The 17,741-nt window shown below is 47.0% G+C and overlaps 1 protein-coding gene across 2 annotated transcripts in view; it reads left to right on the top strand.

Annotated features, from left to right (window-relative positions):
* LOC118232328 (LARGE xylosyl- and glucuronyltransferase 1-like) overlaps window positions 1-17,741 on the top strand; it is an 80,899-nt gene that overhangs the window by 29,671 nt on the left and 33,487 nt on the right. The window contains exons 3-5 of one of the 2 annotated variants that reach the window (XM_035427235.1): window positions 7,049-7,350; window positions 11,205-11,287; window positions 16,679-16,802. In XM_035427235.1, coding sequence (XP_035283126.1) covers window positions 7,049-7,350; window positions 11,205-11,287; window positions 16,679-16,802 — 509 coding nt within the window. Of the gene's footprint in view, window positions 1-7,045; window positions 7,351-11,204; window positions 11,288-16,678; window positions 16,803-17,741 lie in introns of both variants that reach the window. The other variant, XM_035427234.1, reaches the window with a different exon arrangement.

Here is a 17,741-nt window from a genome sequence, read left to right as displayed (position 1 = left end):
AAACAGCCAAAAAAGTAGAAAAAAGGAAAAACGGTGTCTTCTTTTTTTTTGTCACTTTATTGCAGCTGGGTTACTTATTACAATTCTGCATACTTCCGTGATGTGTTATTAATCTGTTAACTTTTTTTAAGCAAATAAATAACATTGTGCATTGTATTTATAAAATTCTGTCATGTGGGCTAATTATGTGGAGGTCGCTTGCCACAGTTTTATGGTCAATCTCTTTACATTTTATTTGTTGTTACTTACTGTATGTAACGTCGTACCTGAAGATTTGCGTAGTCAGTTACAGAAAGAGAGAGAAGGTCAAGACCTATTTTTAATGGTGTAAAAGCAATATTTATTTATTGTTACCCAACAATTGGAGATGTCACCAGTGGAGGAACACAATATCACAATAATATAATACATCACAGGAGCAGATATTATTTCCAAGGCCAACTCGAGTGGGGAAAAAGAATAAAATAAAAAAAATAAAACAAGGTGCTTTTCACGGTTTTACAAGGGAAAACATCAAAGGCTAGCTCAAGGTGGAGATTTCGGAATAAAGACCTAAATGGCCTTTTCCCCCCCTCTAAAGATGGGCAACTAAGTCGCTTAGGGAGCAGGAACATCAAAGAGCGGAGCAGAACGGTAGTCACGCAGTGTTCCATACAGAATTCAGCGGCTCACACAAAAGAGAAAAAAAAAAAGGTCAAACGAGCATCGAGCCACGCTACCACCCACACTTACAGCAGCGACAAAGCCGTCTTCCGCAGGGCTGCGGGCTGCCATTTTAGTTTCATTATAAAGTGTCTCGACCTCCTTCAAGGACCTTTAGTTTGCCAGTATCTATCATGGAATGTCATGTTTATTAGCAGCCATTGTCTGTACCCTTATCGTCTCTTAGAAAATATTGCACCTTGGCGTAACGAGTTTGTGTTCAGGACAGCAGGACGTTACTATGCGGTGTGATGTCAAAGGGACGGGGGTTTAGCTTTAGCATTCCTGCGCGTTTTAGCGGCTAGCCTGATTCACGCGTTTTTCCCCCCCTCTGTCCTAGACGGGGGGTGAATGGTAACTTTGCCGAACTCTTCAGAGGGGTATCGGCTGGCTCCGAGCTCAAAGGGAAGTGCGCTCACTGCAACCCTGCGAGGGACGGAGTGTAGCACAGTGGGTAGGGAACTAGACTTGTAACCGAAAGGTCGCAGGTTCGATTCCCGGGTAAGGACACTGCCGTTGTACCCTTGAGCAAGGTACTTAACCGAAATTGCTTCAATATATATCCAGCTGTATAAATGGATACAATGTAAAATGCTATGTAAAAGTTGTGTAAGTCGCTCTGGATAAGAGCGTCTGCTAAATGCCTGTAATGTAATGTAATGTAATGAGCCCTCCCAACTGGGATGTGTTGGTGTTACTCTGAACAACGATACGATGCGATTTCTCTTCATTTATAATGGTACGATTTGATTAATAACGATTAATCATGACATGATAGGATTAGCTGAAATGTAAATGTGACCATTACATTTGACAGGTTTCCCTCCACGTCACCCCACTGACACTCAAGAGATCATTGAAATACCAAGCAGTATGACTTTCAAAGTTAACAGGTGTGTTCATTACCTTCAGTGTCTCAGTCTGCCTGAAATAATAGTCTGCCACGCGAGTTTACGACTTGTCGTGATGCGGATCGATTCATGCGTGTCGCATCGATGCAGTTGTGTCGTGACGTTTGTGTCGTGACGTTTGCGTCGTGACGTTTGCGTCGCGACGTGCTGAGGCTTCGATGTTTCAGCGCACCCCCGCAGCCTGCGCTACTGCAGTATTTGGCGAGGTGGCGAGCGGGGTGAACTCTGACTGCACCGCAGCGTGGTAAATTGGCTCCGACATGACTGGCAACGGGGGAAAGAGGATTGTGGCTCCGATGACACTGAAGCTGTCAGCGTGGGTTGTGGCTCAGTGACCCTCGTGACCTTCATCACGGTCTTCCTCATCTTGGGAGCGACGCTACCCTGGCAGCTTGGCTCATGATAATCTGTACGGCACTTGTGAACTATTTTTATAAACCGTACGGGTGGCCTCCGCAAACCACGCATAAGCTCACTTGAGATAAAAAGCTGCTTTTCCCATCCGGGATTTGAACCTGCAGCTCTTGTGTTCAGAGGCCACTACAGCCCACAGAGCTATGCCTCAGCCAAGCTTTGGCTTCTCCCTGGAACCTACTGACCTGTGAAAAAGTGCATGATGCTAACATATGAAAATTTTATTTTATATAACAAAATGTTTCAAATTGCTTACTTTATTATTAAACAGAGAGCTTCTGAGTCTCTGTAGGACTTTGCTTTGTGGGTTTGGCTGGTATTAATAAATAGGAAAATAAATAAATTGAAAATAAATAATAAAACAAAACAAAAAAAAGTTCAAATGGCTATCCTTAGGCTGCTTTCTCAGCTTGACGTTCCTCCTCATTTAGAGCATCACTGGTGCATTAAATGCGTCGTCTCTCTGGTGTGTGTGAGTGTGTGTGTGTGTGTGTGAGTGTGTGAGAGTGTGAGTGTGTGAGTGTGAGAGTGTGAGTGTGAGTGTGTGTGAGAGTGAGGGTGTGAGAGTGTGAGTGTGTGTGTGTGAGAGTGTGTGTGTGTGTGTGAGTGTGTGTGAGAGTGTGTGTGAGAGTGTGAGAGTGTGAGTGAGAGAGTGTGTGTGAGTGTGTGTGTGAGAGTGTGTGTGTGTGTGTGTGTGTGAGAGAGAGTGTGTGTGAGTGTGTGAGTGTGTGTGACATCGCCCGTAATTTCAGCATCTGGCCAGTGCTGATAAGCTCCTGATATTATCGCGCCCTGCCTAAAAACAGTCGTCTGTGTTCTCTTCTCTCGCCTGCGGTGTCACGCGTCAGAAAGAGTTACACTCGGAACAGGCGCAGAGGAGGAAGTGTCTGTTATTAAAAAAAGTTTTGAATCCAATAAAGCAGGCAAATGCACTTCGAAACACAAAACAAAACAAAACATTCTGGATTGTTTGTGGACTGCATATTGGATGTGAAAGGAGAAAAAAAGAAAAGATTTAACAGTTAGGCCTTGTTTGCCTGCTTCAGAATGCAATGACAAACATCAAAGGCAACCTAGCAATAGAAAGGGTCTGTTATAGTGGAACTCAGTGGATAGCAAAAAAAAAAAAAAAAAAAAAAAAATGCATTTCAGTACAATTTTTTTTGCTATTTGCTTAAAGGTCACCAGCCTTCCAGGGAAGAAAGGCAACCATCCTGTGGTGCACATTTGTAAAATGTAAAAATAACAGTTTTTAAAAATGAAAAGAGGGATGAAATGAAATGCATAAGCGGTGTTTTGAGACCCTTTGATGAGGGAAGGCGTAAGATCTCAGCATATGCATTTGAATGGGAGTAATTCTGCTGTGCTGAATGGTGTTGCCTCTGGGCGCAGTACCTGCTGGATAAGTGTATGGATTTACTCAGCGTGAGCTCGGCAGTAATCAAGGCTTGGGGTCAATGCGGAGCGTAGGATTCAAGTGTGTGATGTAATCTCTCACTGCACTGATATTTCAGCGACGGCTTGGGCTAACCTCTCTGGTCAATGTGCACACTCTCACAGAAGTTCATAAGGACACGCACACACAGTGAAATGCACAGTTTACACGCTTGCACGAGCACGCACATATGTGCACAAGTGCATGCACTCACTAACACATCACATACCCATTATACTGATTGGATATCTCCTGATATCCGCTGTGTTGCTTACCAGAGATGTATTTTAGGTATAAATACACACAGACTCCCTTATGCTAAATAATAGATATGAATTTCAGTATAAAAATTCAGTTGTAAGTTGTGTTTCACACGCCAGTGTGACATCCCTGGGAGGGAGATGCGGCAGTGCCGGGGAACACTGTTGGTTTCCGCATGGAGAGAGAGAGCTCACACCCACACCAACACAAAATCAAATGGACACCTTCACCCTTCCCCCTCACGGGTTCTGGGCAAAAACAATGAACTAAAACAACAAACTAAAATAACAAAAAGACAAAAGAAAGAACAGTTCAGTTCCCCACTCATAGCTTTTCAAGCAGCGGTTCACTTTTGTTTTGTCGTGCCCAGAGAAACATGCAAACAAAAACTAAATAAAGAAACTCGCTCTCGGTGTGAGCTCCCGGTCTCGGCCCCGAGCTGTGGAGAGCAGCACACCTTTAAGCACCTGGGCTGATTAGCCAACGCAGCCCAGGTGCGTGTGCTCTCTCCACCAGCCCGTGCAGCCGAGACCAATCCGCTTTTCCAGAGAACCGAATGCCACCCTGTGTTGTTCTATGGTGCCTGTATTTACCCAAAACTTCACAGCTAGACCTGGGCCCAGCAGCCCTGTGATAGGGCCTTAGACGGCTGCGTCTGATTGGCCCCCGGCGGCCTGCGTCCACTCTGCGCTGTTAGAGCATGGCTAATTAGCCCAGCCGTCTGCCTCGGGGCAGCGTGGGGGAGTTTAGTTGGAGTCTCCAGCAGGTGGTGGGAGCTTAGTGTGCCCTCCACTGGGATATCTATTAAACTCAAATTCCCATCATTCATAGTTAAACATGAACGCTGATGTCTGCTGACACTTCTGTCCATAAATGCGGATCAATTTGTCAGCTGCATCCTCGTTACGTTACATTACATTTATGTGGCAGACGCTTTTATCCAAAGCGACGCACAAGAAGTGCATCCTCAATAGGCCAAGCCCAAAAAATAAACCCAAATATTTCTGTGTACCTTGAAAAGAGTGTACAGGTTTCAAACGGTCTATGCCAACTCTCCTTTTTGTCTCTATCACTGCGGTTATTTGCTGTGGACCTCCATTATTTTAATGGCCATTCATAAATAGATACATAAATGTTTCTGGTCCTGGAGGCCTTAATTGGTCAACATATCTTCCCAGCAGTACCAATATTCATGATATAGCATGGCTAAATATTATGTTCATACGTCATTATAATATTATTGCACCTTTCTCTAATATATATGTGGATGGATCCATTTTATTAAAACAGTATGGAGCTCTAGCCCGTGTTTTATTGTGCCTAACAAAGCCCCTGAGCTGAGCCGATATTGTGCATGACATGACAACGTGCGTTTCATTTCTATACCACTTTATATTCAGCTGATTTCTGAACGAGTGTTTGGGAAAATGAAAACCCTGGGAGGGCAGGAGTGTTTGGGAAAATGAAAACCCTGGGAGGGCAGGAGTGTTTGGGAAAATGAAAACCCTGGGAGGGCAGGAGTTTTTGGGAAAATGAAAACCCTGGGAGGGCAGGAGTGTTTGGGAAAATGAAAACCCTGGGAGGGCAGGAGTGTTTGGGAAAATGAAAACCCTGGGAGGGCAGGAGTGTTTGGGAAAATGAAAACCCTGGGAGGGCAGGAGTGTTTGGGAAAATGAAAACCCTGGGAGGGCAGGAGTGTTTGGGAAAATGAAAACCCTGGGAGGGCAGGAGTGTTTGGGAAAATGAAAACCCTGGGAGGGCAGGAGTGTTTGGGAAAATGAAAACCCTGGGAGGGCAGGAGTGTTTGGGAAAATGAAAACCCTGGGAGGGCAGGAGTGTTTGGGAAAATGAAAACCCTGGGAGGGCAGGAGTGTTTGGGAAAATGAAAACCCTGGGAGGGCAGGAGTGTTTGGGAAAATGAAAACCCTGGGAGGGCAGAAGTGTTTGGGAAAGTGAAAACCCTGGGAGGGCAGGAGTGTTTGGGAAAATGAAAACCCTGGGAGGGCAGGAGTGTTTGGGAAAATGAAAACCCTGGGAGGGCAGAAGTGTTTGGGAAAGTGAAAACCCTGGGAGGGCCGGGTTTTGCCTTTACGCCACAGGGCAGGAATGAGCTCTTCAGGCTGAAACCCTTCTCCTGTCAGATATCAGGCCTAAGGAGCCGAAGTCCTTTAGTGGACGGGGAATCTCCATAATGACCTTCGGGTGCAGTGAGTGGATGGGTCATAGACTCGGGAATCGTCAAATCACAGAGAACGGCTGGTTTTCCACCCTCCCTGCACACCTGGGAGTCAGGTGTGAAGACTGTGTGGCCAATCAGCAGCGCCAATTTTTTCAGTTATTTACCTGGTGGGAGAGAAATCCAGGGCTGGATTTGGAGGATTTTGAAGGCCCTGTAACACAGCATTGATCTGCGTGTGCTCGGTCTGCACGCAGTAAGAATACGAATGCCTTCAGTTATCTGCTCCGGGGCGATGCGCATACGCTCGGCATCCTGGGAATTGTATTTTTATCAGCTGCCGAGTTCTGACGGAGTTCGCCCAGGTGCTGTTGCTTTGATGTCCGGACCGTGTTTTTTTTTTTTTTTTTTTTTTTTTTTAATGCCGTCAGACTGCCGAATTGGCTCTGAGCAGCAGGGGGAATTCCCCTCTGCTTAAATCAGGAGCAACTGTTTGTTTTCAAAGCGTGAGGATATTGAATCTACAACTTTACACTCAGAGGCCGAGGTTGTGTTAACAGCAGTCCCCTTAAGTCCTAATTGAAATCTACATGCCTGCCATTTGCTAATGTATTACCTGTCAGTTTTCTGATGTTCGCCGTGCTGTTACTCTCAGCCCTTGCGGCGTTGAAACTCTGGAGCGTCTTCCCCACTGCAGATGCAGTCAGGTTCAGTTCAGTTCAGTCATTAAGAGCTTTTGTTGAACCAGGTAATCTTATTTGTTGTTCTTTATCTGGGGAAAGTGTATTTACATTTTGGATTTAGTTGGATCTCAGTTTCTGCTGCGTAATGGTTTAAAGAATGAAGGTGCACTTTTACCCGTGAGGTGACTTTACGCCAGCGATAGGGATGCATGTGGCTTTCAGGAGCTCTATGGGGCCATGCTTATATTGGCTTATCAGCATCAACAATTTATGTGAAGCATTTCTGTTTGGGGGGGAGGCATTAACAGGCCTTTGCTCTAAAGTAGCATGTGTGCTCAGTCAACCTACCCTGTGCAGATAAAGGTTAATTAATGTGTGAAATGCCCATAGGACCCAATGTCCAGATCTCATCCATGTATGACAAGTGTCATTTTCTTCTAACCCAAACCCCCCCTCCCCCCAGCAGTGAGGTCCATCCCGCTGTCCCCCCTGGAGCCCCAGTCGGCCACGGCGTCGTCGGCGGGGGTCCGGGACCGGCTGGCGCTGGAGGTGCGGGTTCGAGAGGTGGAGGAGGAGAACCAGGCCCTCCGCTGGGAGCTGAGCCAGCCGCCCAGGGCCGCCGCCCGCCTCCGCCCCCGCCCTCGCCACGGCAACCAGTCCCGCACCTACTCCACGGAGGAGGGGACCGGCGACAACGAGGGCCAGCGAGCGGGAGCCCCCGGCAACGGCTCCGACTGTGCGCAGCAGCCCCCGGTGGACAAGTGCGAGGTTAGCAGGCTAACGGGCTAACGGGCTAGCGGCTAACGTTTTCACGCTTCGCCGAGCTTTGTCAAACACACTTCAGCCCAGCAGATAAGAGGACAAAATGGCAGCTTCACATCCAGGGTCGCTCCAGACGCTTAAAGGACACCCCTGCCTGAATCACTTCATGGGGACAAACCAGAAATCAGGAGAAGTGTAGCACTCAAAAGCTCCAAAACATTATTTTTAATAAAAAAAATAAAAATAAATAAATAAAGGGTGACATCTTGACATCTGGGATTTGTGTCAGGGAGGCAATAGAAAGGAAAGAAAAGAATGAAGACTTTAGCTCTTCTGTTGACACTGAGGAGGATGTCTCAGACATCAAAACATCAGTCACTCTTCTTTATTAAAGAGTCTGCGCTTCTGAGCTTTGAGTGCTGTACCTCTCCTTATTTCAGGCCAGTCCCAGTGAAGGAGTACAGGTAAGGATAGGTCTTCCCGCAGCCTGTCTGTGTGAGGGAGTAGGGGTTTTGGGAGACCAACCGCGACCGAACAGGGGTTCTTTAAGCTATTCACCAGAGGTAGAATAACCACTAAGTCTCAAAAGAGACAAAAGAACAGGGAAAAAGAACAAAAAGAAAAACAATACTCCTAAGGTAGAGTATCCCAAAGAAAAGCTCTAAACAACCCACATAATGGGTACCAAACAAAAGCTTAAGGAGTATGAGTATAACAAAAACGGTCTGAAAAAATTGGAGAACGTGAGAACTTTAAGAAGCCCTCGCACAGAGGACTGTCAAAAGAATCACTAGAGAGAGTAGTAGAAATGAGCAAGGACAGTAGTGCTAACTTTGTAGCCCACAATCCAGTAACCTCTAAGTTCAGTTCCGCAGTAACTCTTCGCGTAAGACAAAGGACGCAGAAGAGGAACTGATCTAGTACTGAACAAACACTAAACCTCTTACCAAACAGACCAAAGTTACCGGCTTTCGTGTAACGCAAGTGACACTGAAGCAAAGCTTATCAGCTTGCTAAGGGTTTAAATAGAGAGCCAACAGGTGCAAATCGTTAAAGGGGATTTGCACACGTATAATTCAATCAAGGAAAACTTAATGGCCGTAATAACTGAAGAAAAGGTGCAGTAAAAAACCAATGACCGTAATAACTGAAGAAAAGGCGCAGGAAGGAAAATAAATGGTGGTATCAGCCAGAAACATGACAGTCTGAGCTGTTTGATCCTGGTTACAGGCCCCTGTACAGCACTGCAATGGGCTCATTAAAGTCACAGGTGACCTCAGGTGTTTACGCTCAAGAGCGGTAGCATCCTCTTAGATTTAAGTGTGTTTGACACTACCAAGATTCTCACAAATACCAAATATAGGAACCCCCCATTGCCCTTGTTTTTTTATAAAGCTTTAAATGGACAGATCCCTCAGTATACGATAGATGGGTTTCAAAAATGTACTTTCCCAACTTGTTTAATGCGTGTCAGTCAATTCTGACCTCATTGCATCCTGGGAGTTGGAATTGCTGACAGGGTTTTCTCCAGTTCTGCAGCATGTCTCTGGAACTCTCTTTAAAGAGACATCACAGGAGAAAAAAAAAAAAAAACACTTCATTGCTTAATGATAAATTTAAATGTCTATTGAAATCTTTTTTAATGGCTTGTTTTCAACAATAATATTTGCTTGGCCCCCGTTTTCTCCTAAATGAAACCCTGGGGGGCTTTTAAAAGCACCTCCGCCTCGTGATATTAGCCAAGCTATAAGTGTCATCTTCCAGCCTGGCCCCTGCCATCAGCCTGTACTGAGTCCTCTCCACCGAGCGGGGCGGGGTGCTGAGGGGGCGTAGCGGGGCGGGGTGCTGGGGGGGCGTAGCGGGTTTGGGATAACCCCCACAGAACCGGGCGGTGTGCTGAGGGGGCGTAGCGCGTTTGGGATAACCCCCACAGAACCGGGCGGTGTGCTGAGGGGGCGTAGCGGGTTCAGATCTGCCTTTCGGAGCCCCGCCTCGATGGCGACAACCGCCCCCCCCCCCCCATCAACACCCCCTCCCCACCCGTATTAACCCCCCTGCCCTTCACTACCACCCCCCTCCCTCACGCCTATCAACACCCCCCCCCACCCCTATTATCCCCCCACCCCTATTAACCCCCCTGCCCTCCACTACCACCCCCCTCCCTCACGCCTATCAATACCCCCTCCCCTGCCCCCATCAACCCCCCCCCCCCCCCCATCCCTATCAACCCCACCCCAGCCTCTGAATCAGCCCAGTAAATAATTAACTGAGTCACCCTTATGCGGCGGGTGAGCTGGCCTGGAATGAGGCTGGATGGCTGTGAGCGGTTTGCCGTGTCAAAGTTGATCAGTTGAGGTCAGCGAGCACTGGAGTCGGATCCGTCACATCGGATACTGGCACGGCTCTCTGGAAACATCAACAATTCATGCTGATGCCACGGCTGTGAGTCTAATATTGATATTTAAAAAAATAATGATAATTTACTCTGATGTGAAGCGAAAATGAACTTTTAGTCTCTGTCTTTGGGTCCGCTCGTTTTGGCCCAGCTGCAGCAGCACTGCCCACCCCAGTGCTGCTGCTGCTTGTCAGAAGTGAGCTTTCGTACCGAACCATATTTCTCTTTTTTTTTTTACCCTGTTCTTTCTAACAGTGACGTGGGTGCAATGCAATAAATAACGCTGAAATCTGTAGTCCCTGTGCATTCAGCAGTCCTGAAGGGGTTTAGTGTCATTCTGTTTTATTCGTATTGCACCTCTTACAGAGACAGCGGCTGGTGTTCAGACAACACTTGTCTGTAACTTTTTTATTTTTATGAGCAAATGCAAGCATTGCACTTTTTTCTTTGCAAACTCAGTTTGGAAAGTTATTTTTATTTTTAGCTGAACCAGCCAGACTGTTTGTGGAGAACAAAAGACAGATTTGTAAGTCAGAATTGCAGAAAACGTTTGATTGAACCAAGGCCACTGCCAAAGAAACGCTTTACAGGAAAACAGGGAATGGGCAAATTGTGGGGGGAAAAATGCAAGTGAAGTAAATATATGGAGAAGGAGAACAGCTGTACGTATGTGCCTCATGTGGGATGAGAGTTTTGCACGTGGCACTAACTCTAGATGCCGGAAGTCACTGCTGATTAGTACTTTGCATAAGCTCACCTTGTGTATGTTTTTTAGACATAAATGGAAATTAATCAGAGACAGTGCAATTCCCTACTATCCATTAAACACATTGGGTGAATTTCTACAACAGAGTGCCTTGTTTACACACCCGAAAATAGTGATCATAAGCCCTATTCAAACAGGATCTAACAAGTTTTACCCGTGGAGGTCCTGTAATGTCTTTTTTACTTATGTGGGTAATTCCAATGGAGGATTCTGATTGGATAAAAAAAAATCCACAGTAATTCCCACTGAAGAATCCCACTCCAATTACTGACCGTGTCCCAGATGTTAGATATGGAAACTTCCGGTAGCTAAAAATAAGCGGCACATTTCGCTGCAAATTACTGAGATGTTTATTCACACAGGACTAGTATTACCAGAGGACCTTGGTTACCAACCCCCCCCCCCCCCAAAAAAAAGCAGTAGGTAATTCAGTCCAGGAAAATGATATATTTGTGGGTTCAGGCCTGGTATTTGCTCTGTTTTCTCTATTTGCTATGCTTTTTGTCTTGCTGCTCTGTAAGGTGTCTTTGTGACAGTTCTCTGTAGAAAGTGCTATACAAATTGAATTGAATTGAATTGAAAAATTTACTTTGCAGCCAGGTAAAAATGACAGACATGGTAAATTCTGACAGGATGCACCAGATTGAAAAGTTCTCTCTCTCTCTCTCTCTTTTCTCCTTTCTGTCTGCTCTCCCCCAGACGATTCACGTGGCCATTGTGTGTGCCGGGTACAACGCCAGCAGGGATGTGGTGACGCTGGTGAAATCCGTCCTCTTTCACCGGTAAATCACCTCCGTCCTCCTCCGTCTCCGGTCCCCCAGCCGTCTTATTTAAGCTCACCTGAGGAGGCTCTCTCATAATCCAGCACATAGTGTCACTTACAGGAATCATTTATAATTGAACTGTATCGTTTTCAGTATGCTGTGTGTTCAGGGGAACTCTCATGTAATTTCAGTGTGAAAATTGTGTAAATCGCTCTGGATTAGACGTTCTGCTAAATGGCTGTAATGTAATGTAATTTGGACTCTCAAGGAAAAGTGGCCCTGGGTTCGATCAATACTTGTCTTTCACTACAATAAGTGATTACGGTCCCCTAAAATTACTTTTACTTACAGACTGCACTGTATATAATGTGTGTGTATGTGTATGTGTGACACTTGTGTGAGACTTGCTGGCTTCACCAAATGGCACCTGTTTACATTAAAAGAGGTGGCAAGTGGCAAGAGGTGCTTTCTAATCGGTTTGCTTCCACAATCGCAATCCCGCCAACCATCTGTTCGTCCTTGAGCTGTCTGGAGCTAACCTGGGCCCTGTTTCACAAAGCAGGATTACTGAGTTAGCTGGATAAAAACCCGGAACCTCCCCAAATCTTTCACATGGACTGAAGTAAAAAGTGCTGTTCTGCAGCTATCCAGCTAACGCCAGTAATCCTGTGTAAAGAATTACCCGCCCTGCTGAGGTAATACTTTCGCTAAGTTAGCTATGATGTTACTTGCCCTCCTTTGTTTTGTTTTGTATACTAGACAACTGCCATAGAATGCCGTCTGACAAAGTGCGGGTCTGGCTGGCGAGCTAAGCCTTATATTTTCCACCTAAGCTGATCCCCCCAAGTATCAGCTGATGCAGAGAGTGAGGAATAAGCGAATGAGCCAATACTGTAAGCTCTTAATTGAGCTGCACTGATTGGGCATCATGTTACTGGAGTCGAGGAATGAGCTGGGGGAACAGTATACTTGCGGGCCATGCCAAGAGATCTTTCCAGAGTCTTCTGCTGGATCTCACCCAACAGACAGACGGGGCCCCCGACAGCACACCGCAGGGTCCAGAGGGAAGTCCGTCCCCTGTTGGCCCATTAATACACACTTCTAGCAGGAAAACCCTTTTTCCAGCAGATCTTCCATCCAAATCCAAGCCAAGCCCCCCCCCCCCCCCCCCCCCCTTTCGGCTTCAGCACATCAGGCAGGATTACGCTGCTGGCTGGTCTCGCCCGTTTCCAAGATTTCCGTTTGCAAGAACATACGTGCGGTGCAGCTGCTCTGAGAGCTCGTTTGCGCAGCGTTTTTAGTTACACAGAGTTAATTAGGTCTCCCAGTGCACACTCCAGAGTCTCAGCTCGCTGATCTCAGTGTGCTGCTTGGACCCAGTTGCCAGGCAACACAGCCTCCAAAAAAAAAAAAAAAAAAAAGGGAAAGTGTTGGGGAAGTTGCGAGAGTTGCAGAATTGAAAGTATGAGTGGGAGAACGGTGGGATTGGGAAGCGCTGGTCCATGGCTGAGGGCTTCCAGTCTGGTAGAGCTCGGAATGACGGGTTGTTCCTGACCAGAGTGTTTGACGACGAGGTGAGGAATATCCTGCAGACCCTCCCCCTCCTTGGGCATTGCTACGTCCAGTTATGCGCCATCCTGCTTGGCCCCCAGCCACAGACAGCTCTGGTACAGAACGACTGCAAAAGACGGTGCTTCTGCAAGTGTCCCTCAGGATGTAGACTTTTTTTGAGATGATCAGGAGCTGGCGTGGAATGGGAAGCACGGACGCCCGGGTGAGCGTAGATGAACTGATCCGGCAGATCGATGCATTTTCATCATTTTTCCTGATTCGGTGGAGAAAAGCGCAGCCGTGCAATTTAGTGTCGTCTCTGAGATTTTATTGTCCCCTCTGCTGCAGTTCAAAGTGGCGTATCTCCCCCCCCCCCCCCCCCCCGCAGTGAGGGTAAGCACTACGCAAAATGCACTTTTGTCTCGAAATAAGGCAACATAAGCGCCCGACAAAATAGGTCAATAATTTGTCGTCAGCAACTCCCAGATCCAATCATTCTGCCAGGCAGTGCGGAAGGGCGTTTGATTCATACGCCAAGTCAGTGACGGAGGGCCTCTGAGAACTTCTCCCACAATGCACCATTTAATGACTCCTCAGCTCTGTCTCAGCTCTGTCAATTTTATACATCTTTTATGATCTGAGGCCCTTTGATTATTCAATGTTCTTTCTTTTCATTTTTCTTCTTCTTATGGGCAGCCATAAAAAAAGAAAAAATATTAATAATAAAAATAAGCAGAATAGTTTCTTCTTCTGTCTGGAGATGTGGACACTCCACGGAGTCGAGGGATCACCAGCTATGACAGGAAAACAAAAAAGGACAAGCGATGGTCATCGCTCACTTTTATTAACTTGGAGGGGGGGAACCTTTGCACCTGTTCATTGCGTGACAAGGATTTTAAATGCAGTGCACACAGATGACATCATCACATGCATGTCCATGTTCTTAAAGAGACAGTCACTGTTTGCATAAAGGACTGTACAGCCTGACCCAAGGGTGCAAACAGTATTGCCAGTGTGTGTGTGTGTGTGTGTGTGTGCGTGTGTGTGTGTGTGTGTGTGTTTGTGTTTGTGTGTGTGTGTGTGTGTGTGCATGTAGGGGGGGCGGGGTTTAGAATGCGGGCTGAAGGGGAGGAGCTAATGCTCAGGCAGGCCTCAGGTCAGTAAGCATTCCCCACAGGGCTGAAGAATGCTGATCGCATCCCAGCATCGCCATGGCGAGGGAGAGCTCATCATGCGCCTTCGGGGGGTGGGGGGGGGGGATGGGGGGTGGGGAGCTGAGGCTATCACAGTTAGCCCAGTCACCAAGGTTAGCGGAGGCTATCACAGTTAGCCCAGTCACCATGGTAAGCTGAGGCTATCACAGTTAGCCCAGTCACCATGGTAAGCTGAGGCTATCACAGTTAGCCCAGTCACCATGGTAAGCTGAGGCTATCACAGTTAGCCCAGTCACCATGGTAAGCTGAGGCTATCACAGTTAGCCCAGTCACCATGGTAAGCTGAGGCTATCACAGTTAGCCCAGTCACCATGGTATGCTGAGGCTATCACAGTTAGCCCAGACTGGGGAAGAAAAGAGGGACTTCCTCCTTTTCACGTAGCAGCAGTCAAACACATACCATAAACATAGTCAGCTTGCAATGAGCATGGAAACAGTAGGGTTTTCACAGGTGACTGGGCAAAGGAATACAAAAAGGAAATTTAAAAAGGCCACGATTTGGGAGTGGGTATTTTGGCATACCTCAGCTGTAGTTATTGTTGCTCACTAGAGTGATGAATGAGCTCAGGCAGTTGAAGTTAAACTTGATTTTTTTTTCTGAAGAATGTCGACATGCATTTCAGAATTTTTCGGGAATGATTATCAAACATTGCAACCGAATGGCTAGTCAGCAGCCTTTCCGAATTATCTACAAATGTGTGTCTGTTAAAATACTTTCCTTGAGTTTTTATTTGCTCACAGAACCACTTTTGGTGCTTTTAACATTGCAGCCATTTCACAGTTAGTCAAGTTGTGGATTTCAGTATTGGATCAAAAGCACACTTGCCTACTGAATAATGATTTTGTGAACTGTTGAGACCTTCAAGAGTTGTATTTGTTTACCGGTTTAGAGCCAGTAAAGCCAAATTTGACTCATGAAAAATACATATTCAGTAGAACAAATATGTTCTGTTGTGGAGAGTATTGTTGTAAAGTTTTAGGGTACGTGTCCTCATTATTCTGAGAAGACCCACTTGTGCTGTTTATGCGCTGTTCTGAACTACATTTTAGACATGAAGTGCTACTTTAGGACCAGGACCAAAAACACTGCTTTAAAAAGGCTGGATGGGAAGCACTTAGAGAGAGAAACTAAACACTGTGACCTTATTGAGTTATACAGACATTTCGCTTCAGAGTTGCAAAAAAAAAAAAAAACACACACTACTCGGGTGCATTATAATTCGAATTCACAGAATTCAATTACAGACAACATATCATTCCTACCAGGTAAAAGGGGGGGGAAAGGGGGTGGGCGTGTGGGCACAAGCTTGTTGTGTGATGAGTCAGTGTGCGCGAGGTTCCTGGAATCCTCTGACAGAGCCGGGCGCCGTGGCGAACGGTAAAGAGAAGGCGTCCAATGGCGAGAGGCCGCCGCGTTTTTGCTCTGTGATTTAACGCAGCGCAGGGCTGCTCTGGCGCTGTGCGTGTCAGCTGTGCTGGCGATGGAGAGAAACAGCGTTTCACACGCAGGCCTGGCGATGGAGAGAAACAGCGTTTCACACGCAGGCCTGGCGATGGAGAGAAACAGCGTTTCACACGCAGGCCTGGCGATGCGCACTGGAGCGGAAACCGCGTCTGAAATGTAATTACGCGTCGGCCGCGCCGGGGCGCTCCAGCGCGTCCGGCGCTCTGCTGGATTAGCGGTTTTACACGCGGTTTTACACGCGCGCGCCAGCGGACGCGCGCTGAAATGCGAACGCTGTGGCAATTTTTTTGCGGCCGGGGGGTTTCCAGCGGGCCTAATTAATTGGGTGGGCAGTGTGAAAGACGGGGCGAGCCGGTAAGGTTGAATTCGCAGGGGGTGCCAGCTGAGGGATTGGGATGGGGGGATGGGGGGGGGGGGTCTTAAAGAGGAAATAAGAGGCTGGGAGATTGCTGGCGCAGAGTGGACTGGGTTCGATCATCGGCGCAGAGAAAAGAAAACCACCCCGCTCCTAAAGTGCCTTTATTTTCCTGAGCACAGCCAGGGGAACTTTCTGTGTGCTTCCACTGAGTTTTAACCCTTTAAGGTTGAGTGAGGTCTCACAAATCTGTGATTAGATGGTTCTTAATGGAACATTCTAATGCTGATGTCACAATTGCTACTGGGAAAGCGATGGAGTTCTAGAACACTGACTTAGAATTCCAAAACCCTACTCTTCGAAGGGTTAGCCGAGTTGCTCTCTGGATGTGAAGTTGACGTTACGATGTCACATGACATTGGCTGCAGATGATTCGCGGAGGGCCTTGGTCCACACGTGCTCAGGACTGGTTGTTTCCCGTGATGTCATTTTTATCTTTTTGGAATGGAGTGTGGTTGGAATGAGGCCACGCATTCCTGTCCCTCCCCGCCTTCACAGTGTCTCCACCCATAGGTTTTGCAGCAAGCAGTGCCGCTGTTGGCCTAGAGTACAGTGGGCTTTTTTCCCTGTAATATCTGTAAAGTAAGCCATTAACCTCCTCAGAAGACCTCCGTGTTCGCCCGCTCACTCAGATTTAGGTGCTACAATCACACACAGTTATGCACGGCCGTCTGCAGGTGTTAGCCATGAAGAGACCATGCTTGTCTTTGAGTTGGAAAGTTACCAGTCAGAGAGGGGGTCTTGACTTGGTCTTCCTCTTTCAGACGGAACCCCCTCCACTTCCACTTCATCACAGACTCCATCGCCCGGCAGATCCTGGCCTCGCTCTTCCACACCTGGATGGTCCCGGCTGTGCGCGTGGACTTCTACGACGCCGACGAGCTCAAGGTCACCCCCGGCCGTTCGCTCCGGGTCCTCTCTGAGGAAAACTAAATTATTTTCTGTTGAAGTTCGTTTTCATTAAAACGTTTTTCTAACTGTTGCTAAAACAAAAAATTGTTTGAGGATTTTTTTTTTTGCAAAGCTTCAGATTAAACTTTGAACATGAATGCAGTAAAAGGTAAGAAAAGGTTTAGTGTGAGCACATAAGGTCAATATAGGCTCTGCAGCCCTGCCCAGGATAAGCGGGTAGAGCTAATGGATGGACTCTGCCCAGGATAAGCGGGTATAGATAATGGATGGACTCTGCCCAGGATAAGCAGGTGTAGATAATGGATGGACTCTGCCCAGGATAAGCGGGTATAGATAATGGATAGACCCTGCCCAGGATAAGCAGGTGTAGATAATGGATTGGCCCTGCCCAGGATAAGCGGGTATAGATAATGGATGGACTCTGCCCAAGATAAGCGAGTATAGATAATGGATGGACCCTGCCCAGGATAAGCGGGTATAGACAATGGATAGACCCTGCCCAGGATAAGCAGGTGTAGATAATGGATGGACTCTGCCCAAGATAAGCAAGTTTAGATAATGGATGGACCCTGCCCAGGATAAGCGGGTGTAGATAATGGATGGGCCCTGCCCAGGATAAGCAGGTATAGATAATGGATGGACCCTGCCCAGGATAAGCGGGTATAGATAATGGATGGACCCTGCCCAGGATAAGCGGGTATAGATAATGGATGGATGGATGGACATACGGTCAGTGTTCCTTGCAAGTGAACCCTTTCTGTGTGATTTGTTTTCTTAATGTAACAAACATAAGCAGAGCCCTGTTATCATACTGTATGTTAGACTCAGTAATCACATATTAGATGTGATTGGCAGTCAGTGCAGGCTTTTATCTTTCCTTAGCTTCTCCAGTCATTCTGTCTGCTACAGTCTAAG

The sequence above is a fragment of the Anguilla anguilla genome, chromosome 7 (genome assembly GCF_013347855.1).
Source record: "Anguilla anguilla isolate fAngAng1 chromosome 7, fAngAng1.pri, whole genome shotgun sequence".
Lineage (NCBI taxonomy): Eukaryota > Metazoa > Chordata > Actinopteri > Anguilliformes > Anguillidae > Anguilla > Anguilla anguilla.
This window is presented reverse-complemented; position numbering and strand designations above follow the sequence as displayed.